Raw genomic sequence first — 14,245 nt, forward strand, 5'->3', positions numbered from 1 at the left:
CCTGACGATTGCGAACGCCGAGAAACGCTAGTACCATATTGGGAACAATAATTTAATCAGAATTAGGAATAAGTCCCCTATGATTCCCACCGACAAGCTGTTGGTTGGATCTTCCCTTTTGCCTCGACTCGAGCACTAACATAACGGTTTTCAGTGAATTTCCGACCCCTCAAAAGATCTATCATTTCGTCAATGCTCTGGTACCAGTATGGCATGATAGATAGTCACAAACACTAAATCAAGTTACCCCAATAGCTTTTGACACTGTCAAAGCTCAAGAGATATGTAACATGAACTCCAATTATGTACCTTTTCTTGAAGAAGCTAATCACACAGATTCAGTCATCGGACGGACAACTCATTCAGAGTTGATTCCACATGAGTCTGAATCTACAGATTAGTTTTCTTTGCAGTAATTTATCTTGTTATTTTCGAAAAAAAAGTTACTTCGACTATACCAGCCCCAGAAGAAGATTAGGTTGGATGAGAAAGTACTTCCATTTATTATTATTTTCAAATTACTTTCGATTATTCTCTTCCTCTGAAATGGAAGCCTATATATAGGATTACCATGAGCTGTTACAACCTCTGGTAAATGTTTTACAAATATTACAATAACTGATGGATGCGATTCATCACACCAACAACCACGAACAAGTAATATGTACCAACTGGTCTCAAGTTATGTGGTTGAACTACATCCGAAGGACAATGATTAGTGGGTATGAAATATCACACATTTTACTCTGATTATCCTACTAAAGGAAAAATGAACTATTTTCTTTTCTATGTAAATCATGTACAGACAACATTTGCACTAAACTTACTTGTGATATCTTTCTATAAGGCCTTTTGATCTAGCCTCTCATTCCAGTTGAGGCAGCGGATTAAGCTATGGAACCAGTCACAGGTTTGATCGGATTTGTTGACCGTTGGGAGTGGATGTTTGCTCATGCATATCCGAACCGAATCTCCTCGAGATAGCTGTTGTCGCCTTTTCCCATCAAATGAAACCCATGCATTACTTCTGGTCTCTGCAGGTATCTGCGCACATTAACAAGAAGACATAAACTGATTTACCACATATTTGTTCCAGAATTTTGAAAACTCTTAACAGACTGCAGTCGAAATATATATGGATCACAAGCTTCAAGTCGAAATGCATGTGAAGTCAAAACCATACGAGACAGACAATCTTCCTCTCTTAAATATACAGATTAGAAACTTGATACATATAATTTACTGAAAGTAGCCTTGCTATTTCTTTTTGGTTTTTTACCATTGTGCGGTCTCTTCAACTTAAAACAAAATTTCCATTAGTGCAACTGCATCTTTTGATACTTCCTTGAGATAGAAATATCAGAAAGTTTATTATTTTGTGCTTCAATGCCCAGTTCCATTTTCTGTGTATTGAATCATATAGTATAGGAGTGTGATACAATAGATGAATACACATAGGTGTTAACATATATATTTCACAACTAGACTGCAACAATGAAAGAAAACACATCAATATATATTAATGGATTGATAAAGCATAAGGTCCTAACTAAGTCTCTTATATTTACTACAATATATAGAAAATTTATGGAGAAAAAGAAATCCTTAAGCCATTCAAGCATTCGACACTTCATGGATAATAAGCATACTCGCATTAATAAAACCTTTACTCCAAAGTATCAAAGGATGCCAATCTGCATAGGGTTAAAAGCTTATAGAACGTGCTCATTTTTGGCGAGGAAGATCTCTACGACGAAAACACCTCATATAAAATCAGCAGTAGATCAATATTATCTACAAGAATTAATTTACCTTCAATTCTAGCTGTGCAGCGTCTGGGAGGATCACAGGTCTGAAAGAGAGGGAATGTGGGCAGATGGGTGTGAACAGCATGCATGGAACATTCGGATGAACCTGCATTCATATCATTGATGATTAGATGATAACGACATAGAAAAGTCAAAGTAGACATCACTAGATAAAGTTACTTAAAAAATGATCACATGTAAATAAGTTTGCATAAAGCACAATGCAAATGTATGATACAAGAAGGCTTTGAGAAGTAGATATAGATCAACTTGAGAACTATGAATACTGTATAAGGTCACAACAAAGTCTATACTTCCTATTGACTGGATAAAATCAGGACATGAGAAGCATCAAGAATAGAACACCAACACATGCTAGACATAAAAAATAAAAATAAAATAAGAGTGGAAAAACAACATGTCCTCTTCTTTAACGTTTCATGCTGTGATTTTTTACCAACATTGAAATTTGGTATTCATTGCTATGAATCCAAAGTAAATAGATGATTAATCCAAGTGAAAGGAGAATCGTCCTAGATCTGCTTGCTGACCAGTGACCAACCATCCAGCAGAAATTAACATAGATCATTGAAGAAAGACAAAATAGTGAAATATCAAATATCAAATGCCTGAGGAAAGAAACAGTATGCCAAGTTAATGAAGGTCTAAGTGTTTCATATTAACTGAGATTTATATATGCCAAGTTTTTTTTTCTTTGGCAATGAAGTAATGCACTTAATGAATGTTTTAAGTGTTTCATTTCAAATACTGACTATAGGTTAAAATCTGAAGCCCAAGACGTAGACATACCATGGATCCCCCCGCAGCTGTCGAATAAGCTGTACTCCCTGTAGGCGTGGCTATAATGACTCCATCACCTTGCACCTAGAATAGATTTAAACTAATTAGAATAGAGGAAGCACTAACCAGAGAATAAAAAATATTAAGAATATAATAGTCGGTGGAAAACAAGAAATAATTATTTTGACAGGAGTTACCAGCAAAAGTAACTAGTTGAAAAACACGGAATAAGAAAATCAGGACATGATCCAAAAGGGAAACTAGAATTTTGCTATTGACTCGCACAATTAAGGGAGATGGTACTCTTTTTTGCTTACTTTAGTTATGAGGCGGTGACGTTCATAACATTCAATTTTAGATAGGTAAGGATTAGAACCCCGATCGACGACCACCTCATTGAGGACATCAAATACTTTCCCAGGCATTGCTTTTCCGTTTCGGAATATCTCACAATGGAGACGCATCCTAAGAGTTATGTAAACTCCATCCAAAGTGTTGTTCCCATAGATGACTTGTCTCAAGTCCTGCCTGAAATCTTCAAACTGCAGCAGAAAAGGAAAAATTATTCAAAGAAAAAAATAAAGTAAACATATACAGCATAACGAATCGCATTCTTGAAGCTTTCTTACGTGTGATTTCCCTAAAATAACATACCTTTAAAGTTTATGCTAATCATGGAGAGATAAAAAGGTATCTAGATACCCTTGTTGGAAAAGTTGACCATTTGTACTAGGCTATTACACAATGCGTGTGATATGTACAGGTCTGTAAAACTTTATAGTAGCTAATATCAAGGGTTCTGTTGTGGTCGATGTATTAGAAACACATCTCCTAGAATCTCCCCGCTTGGAACTTGTTCATCATAATCATATAACGAAAATACATATAAAAATTGATTAAATGTCCAACCAATAATTATTTATATAGTTCATATTATTTGTTTTTTCTTTTTGTAAAAAGCCAAATGTAGTTTAAAAAATTTAAATTTGAATACTAAAAAAACCATTCATGTGCAGCACACATGCAAACATCTGGTAGTGAGAAAAGGGATTTTTGAACAAAAAAGTGATTCCTAAAAAGATGGAGTTGAGAAGCATACAGTATGCGAAGTGAGAAACCCAAGAGATCCAAGATTAAATGAGACCACTGGGGGAACAGCACATCTGAATAAATTTGATGCATGGAGTATGACCCCGTCTCCACCTAAACAAGCTACAAAGTCTACTCTTTCGTGAAGGTCACTGCAAAATAATTAAGGCAAGAAAAGTGGTCATCAATACGGGCATGGCATTTAGATATAATTTACTTGTGTCCCAGATCCATAAGTTCAGTACCTGGTATCTTGACTGTAAAAGGTCTGAATAAAACCAAATCCTGGGATTCTTGCAAATACGTCGTGCACATCAGGTTCTACAAGGACATTCATTTTCTCTTGGTAGTACAGAAAAGAGGCAACCTACAAAATAGAGAGAGAGGACTCAATTAACTAGCCCAAGCAGCACAAGCATCCCCATATTTTCCCCATTAATACAGTGTCATTAACGCGGACAATTTAAGGTGTTAATGGAAAGCTCACTGCGCAGATCATCTGTGATGAACTACTCCTTTCTGAAACAATTTGATTCAGATTCACAACCAATGTGGAAGGCCATAAGCCACTCACTCGTTTTTAGCACTAGAAGTCAGTTGTGAATCTTACCCAGGATGATCACAAAATAAGGATCATCCTCAATCGAAAGATTGCAGCATCATTCTCCTAATAGACTGTAAAATAAAAAAGCAAGTAACTGAACCTAAGAATAAAATGTACCTCTTTAGCTTCTTCTAGCAGCTCATTTCCTAGCTTTTTAAGCAATAATACAGTTTTGGGTGGGGATTTCCACATTAGCATCTGCTGTTGAGTGCTAGGGTGAGTAAACGCCAAAGAAGACTCTGTTACCTTTTCCCTAGCACATGAGTGACCATCTGTCCGGACTAGGAACATCTCTGCTTTCTTTCTTGACTGCACTCTAACCACACCAGTTGCAGAAGCACACATATCCCCCTCAAATATCTCCATGTTACTGTCATTTGGAGCTATTAAATCTTTTTCAATGCCTTTTCGATCTTTACTGATAGTTGTAGGCTTTCCGTTCTTTTCCAAGCCAAGATTTTCGACCAAGGAATGCTGAGTTTTGGCATTGATGTCTTTCTTCTCTGTTAAATCATAACCTTTTGCATCCACGCCAATAGAAACATAATTATCACTGCCAGCAACAAACTTTCCATTGATGGGAACATTCTGAGGCTTCAAGCATAACTCCTCCTCAGTTACACCATTTGGACCTCCTGTGTCCAGCAATCCTGATACTGGATCAACCAGAGGTACTATGTCACTATTTTCAACTGCAGCCCAACCTGTCTTTCTTGAGACCAGTGCTTCCTCAAACTTTTTCCTACGATAATTAAAAAATTCTGGAGGTGAGATGTTTCTATTTCTGAAAGAACTGGACATTTCTCTTTTAGAGAAAATATCACAACTAGGAAACTGAGCATTGAGTGGGTCTACATCGGCGCTGAAATTCGCAAGAGATCCCACCTCCACTGCACCGTTCTCACTTTCTAATAGCGAAGGAGATTGATCTTTCCCTTTCCCTCTTTCATCTTCATCTAGATCTTTTGTATGCCTGGTAGTCCTCTTGGAATCTATAAGATGTGAAGGTGAACGAGCCATATGCTGTCTCCATCTAGAGACCATAGCAGAAGTTCTCCAAACACCTTCCTGGCTGTGCAGATAAAGTGGCTTCATATCAGGATTCGCCACCAAAGAAGCAAACCTCTCGACTTGATCCATTGAAGGTGCAGTTCCAACTTCAACAGGAAGTTTTACCACTTCAATTCTCCCACTTGAAACAGCTTCTTCAAGTGCTGCTTGATAGATATCATCTTGGACAACCTCTGCCCTGAGATCAACAACCACTTTAAAACCTCTATCCACTAACCACTTTAAACCTTCGTCTATGACCTGGCCACCTCTCCAGAAAGCAACTTCACAACCTTTAGTTAAAAGTTGGCCTTCTTTCGAAGGGTGCAGGGGTACAGGTGCCCAATTTGCAAACAATGTTTGACAAGGGCAATCATGAGCACGGGGAAATCCAGCATCATAGCAGACATTTTTCAACATTTGCAATTTTCTCCAGATATTCTTGCTTCGATTGTCAGAGGAACGTAAATAGTTCTTAAGCACAGCATGCAAACTTTTAGAACACATTTTCATCTCTGCCCTAAAAATGGCAAGTGGTGGCACCTTGCCCTCTGATATGTTAACATCTGTCACAAATTGAGAGGAACCAGATGATCGGCCAGATAGAACATCTGCCCTTCCTTTATTCAGTAAAGCAACCATGCGTCCCAGCACCGCCACTACTTTCTCTTCTTGCAATGGAAAATCTTCCTCAGACTCGGAGGAGGAATCATATGTAACAGAACACTCTCCGGTTTCCGGGTTGCATAACGTTTCCATTAGAGCAATATGAAGCTGTTCTGCAGCTCTAAAAATTCTACAATACGCCTCCACCTCTGCTATATCCCCAGGAACTGGACCAACCCAAGACAGCTGTGAAAAATCTTGAGACTGGAACGTCTTCAATTCATTTGTCACCAAAAAAAACCTCAATCAGTCCCATTTTTATGGAATCATAATAATAATACGATTGTAAAAAAAATAATAGAACATTAATACTCAGAGTAGTCTTAATAATCCTCACAGAAGTAGTAATAATAATAATGTATGAAAGAAACAATAGGGCGGAGAAACGATGCTAGTTAACTAATTGTTTCAACTTACAGTTGACTGAAGCAGGCTAGCCAGTTAGTTATGTCGAACAACAAAATTTGAGAAAGAAAGGAAATGGAATCCACGTCTTTAATTCCTCATTCTCGCTATATGCATGTTTAGAATTACTTTGTGTATTTCATTAACTAATTTCTTCTCTTATATAACCACAATCCTATGCTCTCCGTTCTAAATCAAAATAAACCCCTGGCTGAAATACCAGTCCTACTCGGGGACAGATAAATAATCCACAACCATAACTCTCGGCACTACCCCCAACCAAAAAGTATTGCGTCTTTTTAATGCAAAAACAAAGATATACCCAGAAACCAAATAGGAGAGTACCGTTTTATAAAGAAGTTACAAAGAAAGTAAGCCCACAAATTGGAGAGCATTAAGGAAGGGGGATTACTCAAATTCATAACTTATCGATAATAACTTAGTCCAGAAGATCATACATAATTTCACCTCACTAGCAACTAGCATTTAAGCATATTCATGACAGCATAAAAAGATGATTAAATCAGTAGAAACCACGTATTGATTGCCGTTCTATATTATACCTAATGTAGATTCGATTTATGTATGCCATCTCTAATTACATTGGTATAACTACTGTTATTAACTTATTACACTTATTCCATCATTCTAGTGCATCAATCTAGTGCATTTGGTGACATAGTGATTGATTGCTCCTGACCAAATAAAACATGCCATGCACACAGTTAAGGGTAGGACATATAAATTTTGGTTCCATTCTTGATTATGATGTAACTTATGCTACTGAGTTTTAACAACTGATTAATTAATCCCAGACCTAATTTATAGTTCTCATTTCATTTCAAACTGAAAAATATAACTTCAATTAGATTATCTCAGGAGTGTCCAAATCGATCTTTACTGGGGAAGATGCTGAGAAGAAGAAACTGGTTAGTTCACCACTAGCTCTGACTCCAAACCTAGAATTTCCAGATGATGAATTTTGCCCTCTTTTATTCTGCTGATGAAATCCAAATTCGAAGAATCTGTTGTTTTTGTGAGGATGAGAAGGGGAAGTGCGAAAAAGGTGATGATGAGACGCCGATGACGATGATGATGATGGTGATGATGGGTTGGAAGCACAACCCCGTCTCACATCCATCATCATCATCTCTGAATCTCTCAATCGATTTCTTTGTTGATTAACTTTTAATTTATGTGAGCAGAGAATGGGATTTGGATGGTATACCTGAAATGCGAAATTGGATAATTTGTTTTTGTTGTTTAGTTCAGTTTTTCTGTCGAAGTGTTAAAAGAGTGTGGATGGAATCGAATTTTATGAAATATCATCGATGCAACCCAACTGTTTCTTCTCGAAAACAAACAAAAACTTTGTGATATACTAGCAGTCTAGCTGGCATTGTGAGAACGGGACGTCTTTTGTTCCGCACCACATGATAGAGAAGCTGCTCACCACGTAGATGTATTGTATTGTAAAGGCCGGGTTGAGCGAGCACTATGGCTAAGCCAAAAATTTAGGGTTTACAGGGGAGGGGAGAAAGCAACCACGATCGGGTTTGAATATCTGAAGCAAAGTAGAAGTGAAACAAATCTATTTTGTTTCACAAAAGGTGATTTTTCTGTTTCTAGAGAAATTATTGTCAAACTAATTTTTGACTTTTCGATTTTCAGAAATTGAAGTGGAAGTGGAAAAGCAACTTTTGAGTGTACATCCAAACACCTTATGGGTAATTTCAAGGTGAGGACTAGGTTTGTGTGTGAATTTTTTTTTTGTTAGGCTAAAGCTGGACCCAGGCTCCTATCTAAATCAAGCCAGTTGGACTAGCCCCATTGCTAGACCCAACCCCGCCAAACCCCTCTATACAACTAATTAAATACAAACCTCTACCACGGTGGGGATCGAACCCCTGACTTCCTTCTTACTGGAGTTGATGGGATACCACTGAGCTATGCTCTTGGACCCAGTTTGTGTGTGAATAGTGTATGTGGTTTTCACCGAGTCAAAATTTAACTTTGATTTGGGAGAAACTCAGGTTCCGGTCAGGATGATCTTTGTCTGTAGAAAACGTGTGTGTGTGTGTTTTTTTTCTCCTGAACAACTCTTTAGAGCATCTCCAACAGAAGGCGCAAAAAATCCTACGTGACTTTTAAATTTAGTCCTTTTATTGATGGGGTCTACACATAAAGTAAATATAAGACCTCATATCTAAAAAACATCTCCAACAGTTGAGAATTTTTTAAGAAAAATATTGAAAAATATGACGTGGAGGTGGAGCCGGAGGTGTAGATAACACTTTCTTGAACACCTTCATATTTAGTAATTGGTTCCTCCTAGTTTGCAGGACCCTACTGTTGGAGATGGATTTATGCCAAACGGGGGTCTAAAATCCTATGTGTCACAAAAAAAAGAAGGATTCACCCTATGTCGGAGATGCTTTTAGGAGAAAAAACCAAAAAAAATCCGCTCTTCTATAATTCCATCACGTTGTAGGTTAATTCTGGTCTCCAAAACAAAAGGGTTTGTTCTCTTCCTTTCGTTGGTTCTATATCTTCTCTTAATTTCAAACACTATCCACAAACGAAGCTAGGGTTGTGACCATGAATTGTTGTTTGAGTTGTGATTAGAACATGATTGAAATTCAATTGAACATATGACGTGTATGTGATGGTTTGTATGATTTGGATGTGATTGAATATGATGTCTTTACAAGGTAGGGGTGATTCCAATACTTGATTTTGTTGAATTTCTCTGGTATAAGTTTTGTGAGATGAACTTTTGATGTTCATTAAGTTGATTATTAAAGTTTCAGTCTCATACTGGTCAGTGACTTTTGATGAAAGATGGTTTTTGATTCATATCTTTGTGATTATTATATTAAAATTAAAGAAAGTTGTGATGATTTACTCATATGTGAGACACAAATATTAATGACTTTTATGCTCCGCAACTGATATTCGGTATCCATACAAATGGTTTTGGTTCAGTTTTAATCTGTTGTTTGTAACGCCCCAAATATTAAACCTGCTTAGCTAATAGGAATACAACCTAGTTGAAGCATCAAATCTAGATTATCGATTTTAAGAATCATAATTACAACATGTTCAAGTAGTCCATTTCGCATAACTTTTCGTGATCTATGCAAAGGTACCAAATTACTAGTTCATATTTTTTTAATCGAATCACTAGCGGCTAAATCGTTTCTGGACCGTTCAAATAGCGTTGACGAGCTTGTGAATCCTTACATTGTACGCACCTTATAAGAATTTTCGTTCTCGAAAACTAAATCGATCTACCACTCAATGTAAGAACAACTCATTCTTACAAAGCTAATCCAACTCACTTCAGATGAGTTCGAACAACTTATATTTAAACTAAGGTTTAATTTATTTTTAATACCTAAATTTCATTTTTAAATATTATCTACAATTTAACATGTTCCGTTTCTACCCTTGGTAATCTAAGAGTAAAATTTATCTCTATAATTGGGTGTTTCTATTGTTCTTAAGTTTACCAAATTTGTCCAGGAAGGATTCTATGAAATTTATACTACGACATCTATGCATTGTTGTTTGTTACTGTATTTTCCTAAAGTTATAACTATGAGAATCTTTAACAGTGACTCTAATCTACGATTCTAGGTGAACTATACTCATTATTCATCAAAAGAAAAATTTGCTTCTAATAATTTTGAAAATTCATGTGTAATTCAAATGAATTCGAAATAATACGAAATGAAACAAGAATCTATATTAGTTTTCTTCAACTAAGATCCAAGTTTAACAAACCATTTTCTGACCTTCTAATCAGGATTCCGATATATCTTAGACTGTACATGAATATTATTCTACATGATTAATGTTCGTTTGTTCTCTACTTTCAACTGAATTTTGGTATCAATTCAAGTCAGAATCAGACAAAGGGCTCCTTATGGTGCTTCCTGATAGAGCATTGCTTGGTTGCCACAAGTTTTGCCGTTTCAAGCTTGTTGTAAATGTTAGATGATCAAATATGATTTCTAGTATACTAGGTCAACTCTCAGACTAGGTTAGAATTGTAGTTGAGTATCAGAAATCACCCTTGAAGACTGAAGATCGACGAAGACATTTGAAGAACTTCTGTATCAGGTATGTGAAAACTAAACCATTATATTTTACTCACTATACCATCGTTCTATCTATTGAGACTATGTAGTATGACTTATAATAGAATTACAAAGAAGAAGTTTCGAGTCAAGCTTGTCTTGTGAAAAATCTTGAAATATGATTTAGCAATTATATGTTCAAAGATCCTTAAAAATATACTTAACAATGTTAGTGTTATGAATTAATTTGTGAATCAATTGAAAATTTCCCATGAAAATGATTATATCGCTTGGGAATGTTTCAAACATGATAAGAGAGAAATATGAACTTACTGATATTTCTACTCAGGGTAGGTTGACGAACCAGTTCGCAAACCATAGATATTTGAGATACAAAAATACAGGAAGGTTGGAGAACCATTTCGCAAACCGCAATTTCAGTTGGGAACAGTTCACGAACCCGGTTGGCGAATCATGGTGAAATGAATTTTAAGTTGGATAAATAGGCTAGCAGTTGGCGAACCCGGTTCACGAACCCGGTTCACGAACCATGGTCAAATGAGTTCGGTATTCTAAAAATGTTGGCGAGCCCGGTTCACGAACCGTTGCAACTTGACAGTGAAAAAGCCTGACAATGTTTATCATATGCTTAAAGACTTATTATTTTTAATATGTTTAGCATTGCTAGAACTCTCTAAACACTTCTAAGATTTCATTGATCACTTAAAAACTTATGTGTGTGTATCATGCTTAATTTCTTAGGTGTTTAAATGAGCATCAAATAACGTTTAGTTTATTGGTTAACTTTCCAAACCGAACAATCATCATACACGGTCCCGTAACCGAACCTTTGTGTATACTCTTCTATTGTATTTTGAAGACCTAAAGTGTTTGTGTTATTATCAAGTTATCTTAGCTTGAATTCTAAGCCAACCCTGGTATTTGAAAACTATAAATAGAGCATCTCTGTCAACTGGGAAAATAAATCCCTGAAACTTTGTGTCCTAGTTTATTTTAGAGTCGTCCTCCATTGACCTAGGTTTCCTATTTAAAACTTTATTAGGTATACGACTAAAAGACTTCACTTTGGGGATTCGTGAAGCCAGGTCTGACTATCTTTACCTTGATAGTTCATGAATCCTAATATTGATTTTGTGTTATCTAGGTTTTCATAATCTCTTTCAGGCAAGATTGATAGTAATCACAAATTTCTATTCATCTCAGACTTTGTGATTCCCCAAGATAGATATCCAAGACTGATCTTAGTTGATCTTTCGACGATTGTTCTTGAGAGGTGGTTAAGAATCTAGGTTGTTTTTCAGGAGTTGTAAGTTTCAGATTTGTTAGGTTTTCTATCTTTGTCTATTGCAAAAAGATTTCCAAACCTTGATCTTTGATCTAAATGGAAATTAATTAGGCTTATCCGTTAGAGGAAGATTGGTATCAAAAGTCTTCACTTCGACTGAAGCAACTCTTGGGCCGTAAATGACATTATCTAAGGGAATCAAGTGCGTAAAGTTAAAAAGATATAAGGAGCACAGATAACTAAATTTCTTAGTTGGTGGATTCAGTCTCAACTACATTCCAGTCTGAAGTCTAATAGTAGGCTAGTGTCTGTAGAGGTTTAATACGACTCGGTGTTCAAACTGGACGAGGTACAGGTTTTTTTTTTTGCAGGTATCGTTTTCATCGTTAACAAATTTCTTTGTGTCTTTCTTTACTTTTTACTTCCGTATTATATTTGTGTTTGATATATCTAAAGTAAAAGTAAGTTATTCGATCATCAACATAGACAATTTTTAACTAAAATTGTGTAGAACATACAAGAATTGTTCTTGAGAATTCGTATCTTTAAATATAAATTACAAGACTTGTTCTTGTTAGAATTGGATTCACGTACTGTTGCGATACACACTATGTTGTCTTGAACATTGATTTTTGAGATCGTCAAAGACTTGTTGTACTCAATCAGGTTCACGGATCTTTGATCTAAACTATTGATTGTATATGAAAGATAAATCGTATATCCATATTGTTCAAGGATCATTAAGTTGGTTTATTTGCAATTATATTAGGTTTGTCTTATATGTCCAAACAAAAAAAATGGTGGTGCACTAAGTACCCCGCGTTTTCACTTACTATCTATGTAAACATGTTAAAAATTCAGACAAACAAACAAACAAAATGACTAACTTTTGTATGATTTTCTCTATACAAACCCTTTATTGAAATTATCAAAGTCGGTGTTTTTGGTTAGATCTACTTCAATCATACTGGAAATAAATGATGGCTCTTTGAGTTGCTTACAATCTATGAAAAAGTTCAACGTCAAAAAATTCAAAATTTTTGGGTTTATTATAATTGAAAATTTTGGTATACTAATCCCTTAGGGAGATTGTCAAAATCCGTTTTTTTGATCAGATTTACTTAATTCAAGTCAAAATTAGAATAACTTCATTATTGTTATAAATGAATTCTAAAATAAGGTTGATCCTTTTCAAAATCGCCGTTGATCGAATATTCATTAATGTTATCAAATATGTATTAGGATTTGCAACTAAGCTTCTTCTTATCCCTCTATCCAGTAATTTGAGCAATGTCGTTTCTTATGTTCTTTAGATTCTCCATAATCTCTAGGGATGATTGTGTAGCTTCTTGGTTTATTGGTCGAACCGTTTAGTAAAATGGGTGGTACTCTCCTCATGGCTGAAATGTGTTACATCTCTGGGAAAAATTTCTCCTCTTTAAAAAAAACCTCCCTAGTTTGAGGCATAGGCATATTATTTGAGGCCTATGGATTTCTTCATCTACCCAATAGAGAAGGATAATGGATGTCTAAATTTGCTGGCACTACCAATTTACCCTTTAATAAATATTAATACTACCAATTTACTCATTAAACCTTAATAATAAAATCTAAAATTTTAATTCATTTCATTTCATCTCTACTCCTTCATCAACCAATTTTTTTTTTTCATTTTCAAACGAAAACATCGACGATTAATTGTATTTTTTTTCTTCTTTTTATATAATTTTGAATCCAACAAGACTAACAAGATTCAAGCGTCCCATTGGAGGTACTTATCCAAGTGAGAGTAATCCCGGAATTTTTCAAGCGATTATAAACAAACCGAAGAAGAAAAGGTTGAGGAAGACGAACCAAGTTTGATCGCACTACAAGAGGAGGAAATGGATCGAATCATGTACTTTTCTATCAACCCAATCCTCTAAATTAGATTTTAATAACATGCAATCGCTTAAAAAATTGAAAATTTTGAAATCAAAGTTTTCTAGGTTTACCAGAATCGATCTACATCAATATATTAGTAAACCGATTGTTTTAGGAAACAATTTTTGTTCTTGATTAAATAAACATATTTTCCAGGATGTGTTTTCTGGTTCGAGAACGTTGAACTAGAATCAGTCCACGTTAGTGCCCCCATAGCCCGATTCTGGTACGGAAGAAATAATCGTTTTTTTGTTAGAATCAGATTACATGAGTGTCCACTTAAACCGATTATATCCTTTCATTTATTTAACTGCTTAGCCCATAATCGGTTTATTTAAGTCTCCACATAAACCGTTTCTTGGTGGAAAAAATTTCCAATTTTTTTGTATTTTTTTTTTTTGGTAGAATCGGATTACATGAGCACTTATATAAACCCATTCTTATTTGCATTGCTAGGAATTGGCCTTTATGTGTGTATCAAGTAAAGAGATTATATACGTGGAATTCATAA

At 35.5% G+C, this 14,245-nt stretch overlaps 1 protein-coding gene across 2 annotated transcripts; it reads right to left on the bottom strand.

Moving 5' to 3' along the window:
* Window positions 1–479: 479 nt before the first annotated feature.
* Window positions 480–7,645, bottom strand: LOC113346309 (NAD kinase 2, chloroplastic-like). Of its 2 annotated transcripts, none has more exons than XM_026589854.1 (8): window positions 7,325–7,645; window positions 4,420–6,231; window positions 3,944–4,065; window positions 3,709–3,850; window positions 2,927–3,151; window positions 2,619–2,693; window positions 1,813–1,914; window positions 480–1,044 (listed from the first exon to the last, which is right to left on the bottom strand). In XM_026589854.1, exons 1-8 carry the CDS (start codon window positions 7,571–7,573, stop codon window positions 841–843), a joined length of 2,931 nt encoding a protein of 976 aa, XP_026445639.1. In that variant the 5' UTR covers window positions 7,574–7,645; the 3' UTR covers window positions 480–840. The 2 variants fall into 2 exon arrangements, with proteins under 2 accessions (XP_026445639.1, XP_026445638.1); XM_026589853.1 differs by having other exon boundaries at window positions 7,298–7,645.
* Window positions 7,646–14,245: the final 6,600 nt, after the last annotated feature.

Source organism: Papaver somniferum, unplaced genomic scaffold, assembly GCF_003573695.1.
Source record: "Papaver somniferum cultivar HN1 unplaced genomic scaffold, ASM357369v1 unplaced-scaffold_99, whole genome shotgun sequence".
In the NCBI taxonomy this organism is placed as follows: Eukaryota; Viridiplantae; Streptophyta; class Magnoliopsida; order Ranunculales; family Papaveraceae; genus Papaver; species Papaver somniferum.